At 38.0% G+C, this 15,531-nt stretch overlaps 2 protein-coding genes across 2 annotated transcripts; one reads left to right on the top strand and one right to left on the bottom strand.

The window, feature by feature from the left end:
• Window positions 1-8,436: 8,436 nt before the first annotated feature.
• Window positions 8,437-10,152, bottom strand: LOC100711490 (apolipoprotein A-IV). Its single transcript, XM_003450491.5, has 4 exons — window positions 10,067-10,152; window positions 9,910-9,961; window positions 9,427-9,577; window positions 8,437-9,309 (listed from the first exon to the last, which is right to left on the bottom strand). The coding sequence occupies exons 2-4, from the start codon at window positions 9,947-9,949 to the stop codon at window positions 8,733-8,735; spliced, it is 768 nt and encodes a 255-aa protein (XP_003450539.1). The 5' UTR covers window positions 9,950-9,961; window positions 10,067-10,152; the 3' UTR covers window positions 8,437-8,732.
• A 2,160-nt stretch (window positions 10,153-12,312) lies between these two features.
• Window positions 12,313-13,819, top strand: apoa4b.2 (apolipoprotein A-IV b, tandem duplicate 2). Its single transcript, XM_003450492.5, has 4 exons — window positions 12,313-12,415; window positions 12,505-12,556; window positions 12,758-12,908; window positions 13,023-13,819. Exons 2-4 carry the CDS (start codon window positions 12,517-12,519, stop codon window positions 13,597-13,599), a joined length of 768 nt encoding a protein of 255 aa, XP_003450540.1. The 5' UTR covers window positions 12,313-12,415; window positions 12,505-12,516; the 3' UTR covers window positions 13,600-13,819.
• Window positions 13,820-15,531: the final 1,712 nt, after the last annotated feature.

A 15,531-nucleotide genomic window follows, 5' to 3' on the forward strand; every position in this document is an offset into this window, starting at 1 on the left:
AGAATTGCTTACTATCATAATGTCACCCTCCATTAAATCCAAGCCTGAAGGAAGATGGAGTATTACAATTGTTACGGAAGCTACAACAACAACAACAAACTCTTGCTCCCAACTCTCAGTCTGATGCTTGGTCAGGAATCCCTTATCAATTTTTAGCAAGAAAAAACTTGATCACTTTTTGGTTTAAAATACACAGTATCTGATGATAAAAATGTTTAGGCAGTAATAGACAAAACCAGCTAATTTTTCTGATTTGTAATCTACTTCAAGCATGGCAAATTAACAGGGTGTAAAAAGTAAACAGTAAAAGTTAGAGCAATCAGCACACAAAATAGCTTGTTAACTTACCAAGCCTTTAGTATGACAAAGATAATACAAGACGCTTCCTTCAAAAAACAACATAGCAGTACAAACTAGGTATAAAGAGCATAAGGAGAATGTATATTATGATAAAAGGATTAAACCATTTGCCACACACTGAGTAAGGACATGTTCAGCCTGGACAGTTGTTCTGTGAGGACGCATTCAGAAATTGGCTGCTTTATCACAGTTCTGCTTTATAAAATTGAAATGTGTCTAAAAGACAATGAAACACAATTTTTTTACTGCCAGATTCTGACTAATCTATTACTGGCAAGAATGTAAACCGCAACCGGCTGTTGGCAAAAACAGAAAAACAGAAAAATTCAAACAGTATTCTAACACCTTTCAGATTCAACAAATAAGAGGGTTAATAACAGTTTTTTTTTTCAAGAAGTTGTAAAACAGATACAGGTCTGTGCCTACAAATGCCCTGCTGACTAATGTACTGTGACACGATCTCTGTGCAGAAATGCAATGATAAACCAGAAATACTGGAAACCACATCGTAAAGGGTACTTTTTTTATCCTGTACGCCTCAAGCCTTTTGCTTTGTTACATTATTGAGGAACCTAAATGTTGTTCTAAACATTTGGCACCAGGACTCAAACATGTGCTTAGAAGTAAAGTATACATAGCTCATAAAAAATGAACTTATATGTGACTGTGAATTTTCCCAAAGACAAATAAAAATCCTGTGATTGTTTTTATCAGATCTTTTGTTTAGTCTTCACAAGTGTCTCCTGCTGGATTAAGAAGACTAACATAATGTCAATGTCTAAAGTGTGAAACTTGCAGCTTTACTAACTGTGTGTAAAACTATACGTCAAGTGAAAGTAAGCTACACATGTGTGCAGACTACCAAAAATTAAAAAAATGCAAACCCATGTCTCCCCTTCGCGGCACACACTACTTTCTTAGTGCCACAAAGCAAACACAGGGCTGTAAGGAATGAACCGCACATAAAAACAAAATCCCAAATCTTCAATACAATAATAATTGTAAAAATATATATATTATTTATAGAACCTGCATACAAAGGCAAAACCTTGTTTATATTAACATTTATTTTCAGTCATATTTCACTTGTGAACTACTTCATTTGATGTTTTTACATTTCTAAACTTTTGACTTTTGACAGTTAACACTAGTGCACTCAGAATTCGCAGTAGCAGCTGCCATGACACCGTCTAATAACAAAAACCAAAGATGCATGTGACAGTGGTCTGTTCACCTTTCTGACACAAGGAAAGAATTTTATCTTGTTTTGAAACCAAGCTGTTCCACATTCTTTGAAGCAACATCCTCATTTGCACTTGTTTTTTGTTGTTGTTGTTTTTTTCCCCCTTTAGTTAAGGCATGTATGTCTGTCTGCTTTAGAGCCACATGGTTTAGACTAGCTCACACGTGAGGAAAGTCTCACTCAGATTTAGTAAAAATAAACAGTAAAAGTAAAATAAAGATCTATGAATGTTCATCATGTTAATAGAGTTTAACATAGGTGCAAGTGCCTATGCTTTCCCCCACCTCCCCACCCCCCGAAAACAAACAGAATACAAGGACAGACCACTGGCTGTAAAAATATGAAAAGAATGAGAGATGTGCATCAGAGATAAATAAAGGGTCATGTGCATATGTTGGTTCCTGGAAAGGGGGATAATGGTAAGTGTTAATGCTGGTAATTTGCACAAACATCTCTGATGTGGTGGATGATTGTCATTACCCAGAGAAACGCTGTTGAAACACTCAGGTAAAATTATTTCCCTATGTTAGAACAAAGATAGGCATTGCTCTAGAGCAGAAAGAACCCATCTGCAAACATACGAAGAGGCAGCCAACTTTATTGGTTAACACAGAATAGGCCTAATAGTTAAGGCCTTATTCTGGCTTTTGGTATAATTTTGAATAATAAAAATTAGAGGCAATGTTGATATGGTGAACAACCATCATTGCAAGCATTGAAATAAGTTTTTTTTTTCAATTGCTGCCATTTTATTTTGCCCGCACACATTCAGTTCCAATAATCTCTGCCTATTTTCTGTGCATTCACTGAGAAAAGAAAATACATTGTTTTAAATGATATTCAAAAGAAATTATTATTATCCATTGACAAAATGTTTTTCTTTGCAAATCCTAAATTTGCATCCTAAATGTTGAGGATGTTGTTTGATTAAGTTTGAATAATATGAGAGGCAGGCATGTGGAAAAAGCTAAAACGTGTACCTATTGAAACAAACTGAAAATGTATGAATTCTATTTCAAAAAGTGCATTTTCATTGTATATTTATATTTTAATTTAATTTCATTAACATTACAGCTTTATTCTTTGTAAATTAGATAAGTTTATCTCATTGTACTTGTAATCATATAACTTTGTACAGCAGCATTTGTGTGCATCTTAACCTGACCTAACTGCAGTCCAGACATTTGAACCACTAAAAACATTATTTTATTTACGTTTTACAATAACAACAAATTTGTATAACATTTACTAAATAATGGTTTATTTGATCATTAAAATTAAAATGATAAAATAAGCTTTTATTAATAATTATTAATGATCTAATAAAATAATGCTTCATATCAACATCATGTGCACTTATGGTGATGTAGCTTAACCTAGTTTTGTACTGAGAATTCTCAGTAGCAGCTGTCATGACATGCAACAATGACAAAAGGGATGGCAAGACAATGACGTGCATGACTCGGGCCTATTTGCCATTCTGAAGAATGAGGAAAATATTTTCTTTTGCAGTCAGACTACCAGCATTTCCACATTATTTTGTTCAGCACAACCCCCAACAGTATCACCAGCAAAGCACCCCCACAAATTATCACACCTCCTCCTCGATGTTTCACTGTGGGAGCCATGCATGTAGAGGCCATCCATTCACCTTTTCTGCATCCAAAAAAGACACGCTGGGTGGAAATAAAGATCTCAAATTTGGACTGATCAGATCAAAGGGCACATTTCCACTGGTCTAATGTCCATTCCTTGTGTTTTTTAGAACCTGCATACAAAGGCAAAACCTTGTTTATATTAACATTTATTTTCAGTCATATTTCACTTGTGAACTACTTCATTTGATGTTTTGGCCAAATAAATATCTTCTGCTTGTTGCTTTTCCTTAGTAGTGGTTTCCTAGCAGCTACAGTGGCTTGCAAAAGTATTCGAACTTTTCCACATTTTGTCACATTACAGCCACAAACATGAATCAATTTTATTGGAATTCCACGTGAAAGACCAATACAAAGTGGTGTACATGTGAGAAGTGGAACGAAAATCAAACATGATTCCAAACATTTTTTACAAATAAATAACTGCAAAGTGGGGTGTGCGTAATTATTCAGCCCCCTGAGTCAATACTTTGTAGAAGTCTGTGAAGGTTCTCAGTCATCCAGGTCATCGTAGTCAAAGGAGTTTGCAAAGAAAAGCGTCTGGACTTCTTTGAGTTGCTTGAAGACGTTTCACCTCTCATCCGAGAAGCTTCTTCAGTTCTAAGGTCAAATGGCCGAGAGTCCCAGATTTAAACCCAGTGGGAGTATCCCCAAAAGGGACAAAGGACCCCCTGGTGATCCTCTAATCACATGAGCCAAGGTGTGAAAGCGGGTGTGGTACCTAATCAGCCAGGGTTTCGGGTGAGCTCATTGTGAAACCTGGCCCCACCCTATCACGTGAATTCCTCAGGAATTCCTCAGGAACTTTGTAGAACCACCTTTTGCTGCAATTACAGCTTCCAGTCTTACCAGCTTTGCACATCTAGAGACTGAAATCCTTGCTCATTCTTCTTTGCAAAACAGCTCCAGCTCAGTCAGATTAGATGGACAGCGTTTGTGAACAGCAGTTTCAATAAAATTGATTCATGTTTGTGGCTGTAATGTGACAAAATGTGGAAAAGTTCAAGGGGGCCGAATACTTTTGCAAGCCACTGTATTTAACCATAAAGGCCTGATTCACACAGTCTCCTCTGATCAGTTGATGTAGAGATGTGTCTGCTACTAGGACTCTGTGTGGCATTTATCTGGGCTTTAATCTGAGGCACTGCTAACTTGTGATTTCTGTCGCTGGTGACTCGGATGAATTTATCCTCAGCAGCAGAGGTGATTCCTGTGAGTCCTTTACTCAGGCGGTCCTCATTGTGAGCCAGTTTCGTCGTAGTGCTTGATGATTCTTACAACTGCACTTGGGGACACATTCAAAGTTTTAGCAATTTTCTGGACTGACTGACCTTCAGTTCTTAAAGTAATGATGGACTGTTGTTTCTCTTTACTTAGCTGATTGGTTCTTACCATAATATGAATTCTAACAGTTGTCAAATAGGGCTGTCAGGTGTGTACCAACCTGACTCTGCAAAACACAACTAAAGTCCCAAACCCATTAAGAAGACAAGAAATTCCACAAATGAACCCTGACAAGGCAGAGTTGTAAAGTTGAAACCATTTCAGGTGACTACATCATGAAGCTCATTTAGAGAAAGCCAAGGGTTTGCAGCAATGTCAACAAAGCAAAGGGTATCTACTTTGAGGAATCTAAAATATAAAACATATTTATATTTATTTATCATTTTTTTTCTTTGCTACAATTCATATAATTGATGTCTTCAGTATGTATCTACAATGTAGAAATCAGTGAAAGTAAAGAAAAAACATTGAATGAGAAGATGTGTCCAAACCTTACCACTGGATGGCAGTGTAACCTTGCTTTAGGACAGAAAACCTTCATGTTTACAGTGTCACATGGGGCATTGTAGTTGCTAGAAAAACGCTGTTGTTGTTTTTTTTCTTTTATAATTCACAAATGAATATGACCTAAAACGTAATATGTAACAATGTAACAAAAGTATTAGACTTGAAAGTTTTTTAAGGAAAATGACCCAGTATGAGGTATATCTGTACGTATTTCAGTATTATATCTGTAATTATCTAAGCATTTTAGCCTGTAGGAGTAGGAGTTATATAAAAAAAGACAAATCAAGTAATTTTAACAAATAGAATGACAGTCATGTAGAAAAGGTGTACTATTGATATTCATACATATTCTGATTTTAATAGCAGAAAATGAATTATGAACAAACCATGAACAAATAAAATTTATTACCATATCATAACAGCTTCATTTATAAAGCACTTTAACATAAAACCAAGGTTCATAAACTGCTGTACATATACAAATAGCATAAACACAATAAAATAAAAATAAGATAAAATAAAATAAATAACTAAATGAATAAAATACAATAAAACATGTTAAAGCAAATTGAGCCAACCCCTTAAAGAGAGCCAAAGGCTTCAACAAATAAATATGTTTTAAGAAGAGTTTTAAAGTCAGAAAGAGAAGTTTTCACAAATTACCTGAGAGGACTCAACACCAACAGTCTGTAGAGCATGTCAATAGTTTTAAATAAGGCGTGAGGCTTACAGGAATTTGCCTGAATAATAGCAGCAAAATGTTTTCTCTTAGCACCTTTAACAGTTTTCTGATATGAATTCTAGTAATACTGTAATATTTGGTATGACAGCTGAAGTTTATCCTTCTTCCATTTACGTTCAGCTCTCCTACACTTTCTTCTGACAGCACGGGTGGCTTCATTCAGCCAGGGTTCAGGTTTGGCTTTAGCATGCCTAAGCTTAAAGGGGGCCACCGACTGAGTAAAACCATAAGCTGAGCTCTTCTGAATCATTACATATAGAATCAGGAAGGCTGGAGTTCTGATTAAAAACAACAGAGAACTGACCAGCAGTGAATGGGTTAAAAATACGACCGCACTGAGCAACAGCAGGAGGATTAACTTTAGTACAAGGAAGGGAAACCTCAAACAAGACAGGCTTATGGTCCAACCATACAGCATCACAAACCTCTAAGTTGAAGACCAGTAAACCGCGAGTTAAAATAAGATCCCACATTTTTGTGTAGGCACAGACACAGGTTTGGCGATTATATACTAAAAGAGAGTTAACTCTAGCACTAAAAAAATAGCACAAATAGCACAAACAAACACAGCAGGAACAGAGCTAGATGGCAAGCCACACATCTGGTGCCATCTTGGACGCAGGACCAAGATGCTTGATACCCATCATGTGGGAACGCCACAGCCAGACTGTGTACAAAGGAAGGAAATTCAAGAGGGCCATACAATAAGACAACATCCCCTTGGGGCAAAGAAAACTAAAAGTCAGTGCTTTGAAATGTTCTGGTCAAAACCATGACCTGAAGGGTTCTGGACGAGCTGCCCATGTCAGAAAAACACCAGCATGGCAGAATCGAACATAAATGTTTAGTTGCATTTACTGCTGCACAAAGTGTTAAATCAAATATTTAAATAATTGATCAATTGCCTCAATTATTTAAAAAAAATCATATTTAGTTAGTTTTCCTTAATATACTCTGAAAACCTTTAGAAAATCAAAAAAACACAAAACAAAGCAAAAACCTATGAGGATGTTTTATGATGTATTTCTAGGGGACTCTTCCAGAGCTGTAACAAAACGTTTCCAGCAGAGGTACAGTTGGAGGTTTAAACACTGGCATGGAAAATGTGAAAATGATGATATGCTGCATACAACAGTTTTCTCATGGCAATTTCAAATGATTCTAAATTCCAAGTACTTGGTGAAATTGTTGTGTTACATTTTTCTTTCTTGTCAAGAACGTCTCTTCATAACAACCCTGCTCTAAAGCATGGCCATATTCATATGATTGAGAAACAACCGACATGACCTGAGATCATTTATAATGATCCAATGGCATGCGATACCTATCTTATCACTGCTTGTCAAGGAGAGAAGAAAAGGTCTAGTAACAACCTGTTATCTACATCAAAACAAAATCAGATCGCTGTTTGCTTTTGTGGTGTACAAGGCAAGATGTGTCTTGTTTGGGGGGAAAAAAAGAAAAAAGGAACCTAGTGGACTGTGTTGTAGAGTTTAATGGGAGCAGATACCAGCCAAGGCCCCTTAACAATACCTTTTGGCCATTTTGACTGATAAGAAGATCTGAATAGTCCTTTTTGCTCCCCACACAAGTGCTAATGAGGTATAAAGACAGGCTGAAACACGAACATTTGTGATCAGATTCGCATTTCAAAAGTCTCACGGAGCTTTTACAGCAATTTGAGTAGCGTGTCTCTCATTGAATGCAATCCTTATCCCTAACTGCATTTAGGGAAGAATGCATGCTAAGGATTTAGATTTATGTAGGACAGACCTTTAGACTTAAAGGTAAATTAGCCATTGAATCAGTCAAAAACAAGGCAGAGCAGTAGTAAATAATCAGGAAACAGATGTTTTGTGTGTGTGTTGTGTGTGCATGTGAGTGCGTTGTTATTGTTATTGGACTCTGATCCTCCACGTTGGATGCTGGCACTGTCAGTAGGGGCAAGATAACAGGGTTAAGACCAGGCGTTATACAGTTACAACAACAGGATGATACACAGTTTCAGGGTTTTGCAGGGGGTTTGGCTGGGGGGTTCAATAAATGCAAAATATGTCAAATTTCATGACAATATAAATCCTAAATTCTTTGAATCAAAGGGATTAACTTCTTAGTCTCTTGGATTACATTGGTCAGCATTTTTTTCAGTTTTGCTGTTGATATGATATGTAATGTGTAGTTGTAATGGCAAGCATTGACAAGAACAAAAGTCTGCCTCTGGGAAAACTAGAAGCCGAAACTCTTGCAGAAGCCAGGACATGTTAAGACACTGGAGTCAGAATACTTTTTGCCTCCTGGGGGAAAAAAGAAAGAAAGAAAAAAAGCAAACACATGCATGCACAGACACAAGCTCTCTCTCTCTCTCTCTCTCTCTCTCACACACACACACACACACACACACACACACACACACACACACACACACACACACACACACTACTGTTTCTTGTGATCCCGTGCGGTCCCTCCATCTATGTGTGCATCACTCAAACACATGGAAGAATTCACTGTTGTGTGCTTTCAGAACAACTTCTCATCATACTTTGTCATAGTTTGTGTTGAAACAAGATGTGTCGTGATGACATTTCTTTCTAGAGTTTCACTTTGTGTAAAAGAGAGAAGTCAATACAAAAGTTAGCCAGATGAATAATTTCCAGATTTTTGTATTTATTTCAGATAACTTAATGAAATTACAAAAAGGTCACAGTTTCAAACTTCACAACACAATAAAAACAGAATATTTACATTTTTGATAAGTGCAGGGGTTTGTTTTAATATGTTTGCACTTATCCATAAATAATGTGGTGGAGGGTGGGGTGCAAAGACTTTAATATTGTTTACAGTACAAGTCAGATATTCAATTATTGTATTTCATGCTTCAAACAGAGGTAGACCAGCAAGTCCGGTATCTTTGAAAATGATATAGTAGATGGAGGGTGACTTAGTTTGTGTTGACAAAGGACTGGTAGAGGGACATGAGTTGGGCCTGGAGGTCTTGGGCATAAGGGTCGAGCTTTTCCTTAAGGTCTTCTGCATAAGGGGCAACCATTTGTTTCACCAGGTGCGCTCTGTGAGTGAGCGCCACATGGACTTTTTCAGTCATGGGGGCAAGACGTTTTTGGAAGTCCCGCAGGTGCTGGTCCACTTTCTGCTTCAGGTCATCTGTGTAGGGACCCAGTTGAGACTGCAGATCCTTTACACTCTGCTCCAAGCTGGTCTTTAGCTCCTCACTCTTCTGCATCAGGGTGGTCCTTAGGGCTTCAGAGTCCAGGGAATCTGCATAAGTGACCAACTCTTGCTTGAGCTGCTCCACTCTCTGATGAACCTGGGCCTGCATGTTCTCAGTGTAGGGCTGGAGCTTCTCCTTGACTGTGTTTAGTTCCTGCGTGACACGTTCTCTCAACACATCAGCCTCTGTGGTAACTTTGGTGATCAGGTCCTGGGCTGCAGGCTGAAGCTGTTCCTGGAGGGTGACTGCATACTTGCTGGCTAAGTCAGCGCTTTCTGTCAGCCGGGCACTAGAGGACAGATAGTGATTGCCAGATCATCAGTGGCTTGAATGACCCCATAACAGTCATGAGGCATATGCCCATCATAGGGCCAGTCATACTAGTGCAGTGTGTCAAAGAACTTACTTGACTTCTTGTCCAATTGGAGAGTTTCTTATCATCTGGAGTGTATCATCAGCTGTTTGTGTGGCCTTGGCAATGTAATCCCAGAAAACATCGGTCAGCACTTCCAACTGTGGCTTGGGAGCATCAGCATAGAAAAGGCTGGCATGGCAGCCTGTTGGATGGAAACGTGGTGTGAAAAGAGTACAGATGTTGAGTTAATTATTGCCATTGTATTAACTTTGAACTATAATCAGAAAGTCTTGATGCATGCTCAATCATCCAAGTAAGGAAATCACAAAAAGTTGATTCTGTTCATCTGGACGTAGCGTTTTCAGTGAGAAAAAGGTTTGTCATTCATCCAAGTGACTTCTTTAGTCTCTGTGAGAGACTCATCCAACTGAGACTCATCCAGCTGGATGACACTTGGATTCTTTCAGTGAAAATGCTATGTCCAGATCAACAGAATCAAGTTTTTGGGATATAATTAAGAAGCTTGGAAATTACCAGAGAGCGCTGCGACGACTAGTACCATAAACACCTTCATGACTGCAACTAGCTGAAAAACAATAACAGTCTGATTAAGTTTTAAGTAGTCTTAAAAAGGTCATAACTTTTAGATTTGCCTCTTAAAATGTTGCTTAAAACGTAGTGAGATTCTCACCTGCTTTGGGCTTGTGTATCTCTTGAGGTTTAGTGTATGTGTGAGCGTGTCAGAACAGTGCTTCCGTGTATATATACTGATGTCAGATGACAGTAATAGTTAAGAGCACAAAGTCCAGAAGTCCTTGCCATGTTGTAACACCACTTTTCCCCCTGTTTCTTCTGGTTACTATTGTGGTAGCACTTCTGGATTTTAGTATTCTCCTAATGTGATTACATTTCTCACTCAACAATAAATCTTGTATTAGTTCTTCTCTCACCCCTCTCTTTAAAGTCTTTAGGGTATCATCGGCTTATTAACTGCCCTCATTGCTGTTCAGCACTACCAGCCTCCAGATAACTTCAGATAACTTTGGTATGCTAAGATTAGTGGACTTTGTATCAGGGTCAGTGTGACTTAAATAGTATGAGATGCTTGAATGGTTCCTTAAATTGAAAACTGTGGTTTAAAAAGACCTCAAAATAATCATGTATAATAAGATTTTCTTTCACTTCTACTGAACACTTCATAGGTACATTATTTTTTAGCTACTGACATAGTGGCACCTTATTCCTTTGATTGGCATAGATACTAGGGCATGTTAAGTTATTAAAAGAAACTGTTAGAAGAAAGAGTAAGTAAATGTTATTTCCAACTCTCTGGAATGACTTAAAATTTTCATCATAACGACAAGCAATCATTAAGGGTGGAAGCAAATCTGACATATTTACATGAAGCACGCAAAAAGCAATTTTTTGTAAATAAGCCCTGTCTATGAGATGTATGCATAATGTTGTACATCATGAATTGAGCATAATGAATTGACCTGCAGGACTATTGAAAAACAATAAGGTTTAAAAAGAGAAATCTACTGCTTTTAGTGTCAAAAACAGCTAGAAACTGTTTGATATTTGATTTCCTTAATGAAATATTAAGGTAGGGGTTAATAATCTACATTCAGTTACAATACAATATGCCAAATGTCACTATCCATAGTAATAATGTTTGATTTTCTATAGCTTAGAAAAGTAAGTGACACCTGTGGACGTAACCATTCTCCCACAGGTAGTTTCAGTTGATGCTGATATTGTTTATATTGTTGGTGAGACCTGAGCCCTATTACTATTATATGACTTATCTGTGCAGACCTAGAAGTCTCCAGTGACAAGACCTAGAAGACAATGACATATGTCTCTACAAATCACAATATACTGTTTAACAAGCTGTTATACGTTCACCAGCAGTTTTATTGGTTGCCCAGTTTCTAGTACTGGGTTAGATTCCATTTTAAGTACAGAAATGTCTTAATTCCTCATGGCATTGATTCAACTGCTGGAAACATTCCTCTGAGATTCTGGTCCATATTGACATGAAAGCATCACACAGTTTCTCCAGATTTGTTGGTTGTGCTTCCATGATGCAAATCTCATGTTTGACTATATTCAAAATTGGATTGGATTGTTGGACGGAAACGTTAATTTGTACTTTTGTCAGACAATTTTTTCAGCTTTATAAATAGTCAAACTGCACTCACAATAGCTTATAGAGGTACCATTTTCAATAAAAAAAAATTCTGGTAAAATTGAGATTCAAGTTTCATACACATAAACTTGAGAAAAAGAGAAAAACAACAGGAAAAAAATGAAATAATTAACTCAAGACTCCAAAGTGGTTTCTGGCAGTTGGACTATGGCATGTCTGACGTGAAACAGCAGCTACTTTGGCCTTCACAAGCTGACAGTGCTCAAGTCTGCTAACCTTTGGTCAGACTTACACATAGGCCTGCTGAACACTGCCCTGACACAGAAGCAGTGTTGCTGGCAAAATGTAAAACTAAGAGAGACAATAAAATACCTACTGTACACGTAATCAAGTAGGACAACAAAGACATTAAAGCAATAGACTCTATCTGTCTTGGCAGAGGGTTATCACTGACTTGGAAAAAAACCTATCAGCTAAGTGATTACAGACTAGCCTGTGTGGGTCAGTTGAGGTTAGACTTATGGATTTTGTATCACTCTAACAGTGGTGAATTATCAAAATACAGCATTTGAGTAGTTTTTAAATTGAAGACAATAAGTGTTGTTGGTTTTTCTTGTTTTTTAATGGAAAACTCACAAACGATGACTAATGTGTACTTGTGTATATTGGGGTATACGCTCAGTGTGTATTCGTGTCAAAGAGGTGTGCTGCATGGATTATCTGGCACAAGATGTCAGCAAAGATAGCTGGGTGAGGCAAGGTGACAGCAAAGCACTAATGTTTGGACTTTGTGATCATTGCTGTCTGCCTTGCTATATAAGCCTCAGTTTCTCACCAGTTTAATACAAGCACTACCAAGTGGACTTACAGATACACTAACAAACTCAGGTAAGATGGAGAGCTAAAAGAAACTTTCTTTGACTGTTAACTGTGTTGTTAACATGCTGTGGTAACTAACTGGTCTTTTCTTGTTACAGTGTCTAAGAGCCATGAAGGTCCTTGCTGTGCTCGTCCTAGCTGTTTTCACTGGTGAGTATAAGAAAAATCATTATTCTACTATAAATTTTGGCTCATGAGAACATATATACATAATTAGCAACTATTCTGCTCAAGATAAAGAAGAACTTTGGTGAGCAGTGAATATGACCTGTATAAATGTCAAATCCCAGTGAATATGCAGTGCTTAAATATCTGCACTACTCTGAATTTATTCATGTCTCCATTAAACAGGCTGCAATGCCAACCTTTTTTATGCTGATGCACCCAAGCCACAGCTGGAAGTGGTGAGTGATGCCTTCTGGGATTATGTTGCCAAAGCTACACAGACAGCTGAAGAAACTGTGAAGATGATTAGATCATCTCAGTTTGGACAGGATGTGAGGTAGGTCATACAAAACTTGCTAATTATGTTAATAGACAACAAATCATAGTATTGGCTAAAATATTCAGGATAAGCTAGAATTGTATTCACTGTCTTTTTTTTTTTTTTATCTAGTACCCGTCTGACAGAAGGTGTTGATGCTGCCAACAAGTATGCCGTCACCCTCCAGGGGCAGCTTCCACCCACAGCCCAGGACCTGATCACCAAAGTCACAACAGAGGCTGATGTGTTGAGAGATCGTGTGATCCAAGAGCTGAGCACAGTCAGAGAGAGGCTCGAGCCTTACACTGAGAACATTCAGACACAGGTCCAGCAGAAGGTTGAGCAGCTCAAACAGGAGGTGGCCATATACACAGACTCCCTGGACACTGAGGCCCTGAGGACCACCCTGACGCAAAAGAGCGAAGAGCTAAAGACCAGCCTGGAGCAGAGCGTGAAAGACCTGCAGACTCAGCTTGGTCCCTACACTGACGACCTGAAGCAGAAGGTGGACCAGCATCTGCAAGACTTCAAGCAGAAAGTGGCCCCCTTGACTGAGCGGGTGCAGAGTCAGATTGCACAGAGAGCCCAGCAGGTGAAAGAAATGGCCACCCCCTACGTTGATGAGCTGAGGGAAAGGCTGGACCCATATGCTCAGGACCTCCAGGCTCGTCTCACCTCCCTTTATGAATCCTATGTTAAAGCCAATTAAGTTAACATCCACCTCACATGAAACAGAAAAAAGTGCATCTAAAGAATTCCAAATACCAAGGACATGTTCCTGGTATCTGGAATTTAAAAAAAATTCAGATGTTGTTTGATATATTTACAGTTTTAAAAAAAAAGTTGATAGATACAAAAAATATGTGTTGGTCTGTGACCACAAACTGTTTTCATATGTTCTAGAAAATAAAGTGAAAGCAAAACTAGAATTTCTGAGTCTGTTGTCTTATTTGAGTCAAGGTGATGTTAGATAAGTGTGGCTACCTGGAAAATATACTTCTTTAAAATTTAACACAAGAAGTAACTAGCTAGAATTTTAAAAAATGATTTGTATCATGACCTAAGAGATTTATGGTTTGTTCATGTTAGTTAGCTTTAAAAGCACATTTTTTTCAGGACTGGTGATTTGATGACTCATTAATAGCTATTATAGAAAAAGTTTCATGCTATAAAGTACATTGATCTGTATGAGGTTTTTCTTGGAGATTTGGGCTACTTGGACAGCTGGAAGGAAGCTTGTACATTATCATTTAGCAAAAATCACTGGGTAAGCTTTCTTGTTTGTTCAGTGGCTGCTTGCAAAGGTTTGGCCCCCCGGCACACCCCTGTGAGATAAAATTGTGGGTATTGGACAGGGCATGTTCAGGTTTGTTTCTGCAAGTCTGGAACTTCATAAACATCTCCAGCTCCCACTTTGTTTTCGCTTTTGTGTCTCCATCCCTGCTGCCAGATTGCTCCCACGCTGCCTTACCCAGTGGCAAACAACATTCCTCTGCTCTGCCCCCCAGCTGTCACAGACTTTCCACACTGTTAACTCTCCAAGATCAGTTTAAAGTTTCTAATATCATTCTTACTATTATTAAAACATAATGTTTTGGTTTAAGAAAAACTGTATGACAATGGAAGAAAAAAATAGGAGAAAACAAAAAATGTTTTGAGCTCCTGGCTCACTTTTCATTTTGTTCACTTTGACACAGAATTTGGTTAAAAAAAATACAACATAGACAAAAAAAAGTTGTGTCATTCTGAAAAGCACATACTCGTACATTTCACATGAAATGCTTTCAGAATTAAATATGAGGCGGGGTTAACCACTCTCTGAGGGACTGCACTGGCAAATTGTTCAAAAGTGCAAGAATGACTTTTCTCAGTGTAAAGCTCCAATAATTACTCCAAGAACTGATTTATTTAATCAGGTAATTAGTGATTGGCAGTATGAAAGTATGAAAATTTAATTATCTTTCTAGTGATATAAATAAACCACATATAAGGCTTTATAAATTTAACCTGAAACACTGAATGCAATGTTGGCTTACACTTTCACTCTCAGAAGTCTGCAGTGTAACTTCTGGTTATTCAAAATCTGCTGTTGCAAGCATTCGATTCGAGTCAGCAAAGCTATATATATATACACATACACACACACACACACACACACATATATATATGCATGCTACGGTCACGCCACTCCCCCTATCAGGAATTCAAACCAGAGATGTTGAGGTTATGTGGTTTTATAGCTTTTAACGTGAAAACAGACATTAACTACAGTAACCTCACTGACTCATCTAAACAGATGACTGCCTATTTCATGGAGTGAGATCATCCCAACCAAATTCCTTAAACTTTATTCAAGAGAACAACATCAGGGTTACTTTTGTTCAAACTGTCTGTTGCTGTGAAGCAGAAAAGGAGAAGCAGTTACAGTCTGGATGATTGTGCCAGATGTTTTATTGTATTACCTCATAGTTCCTCTTGTTTCTCTCTCTTTCACTTCTTCGTCTGTCTTGTTGATCTTTGTCCTGATGGCACAGCAAAGTTAGGATGAGACTGAGTTCCTGCAGTCTGGCCACTTGTTACACGCATGGTCAAGATGGTCTATTTTATCTGCAAGAATAGTCACAAAGCCTCTTGTCTGTAT

The sequence above is a fragment of the Oreochromis niloticus genome, linkage group LG11 (genome assembly GCF_001858045.2).
Source record: "Oreochromis niloticus isolate F11D_XX linkage group LG11, O_niloticus_UMD_NMBU, whole genome shotgun sequence".
Lineage (NCBI taxonomy): Eukaryota > Metazoa > Chordata > Actinopteri > Cichliformes > Cichlidae > Oreochromis > Oreochromis niloticus.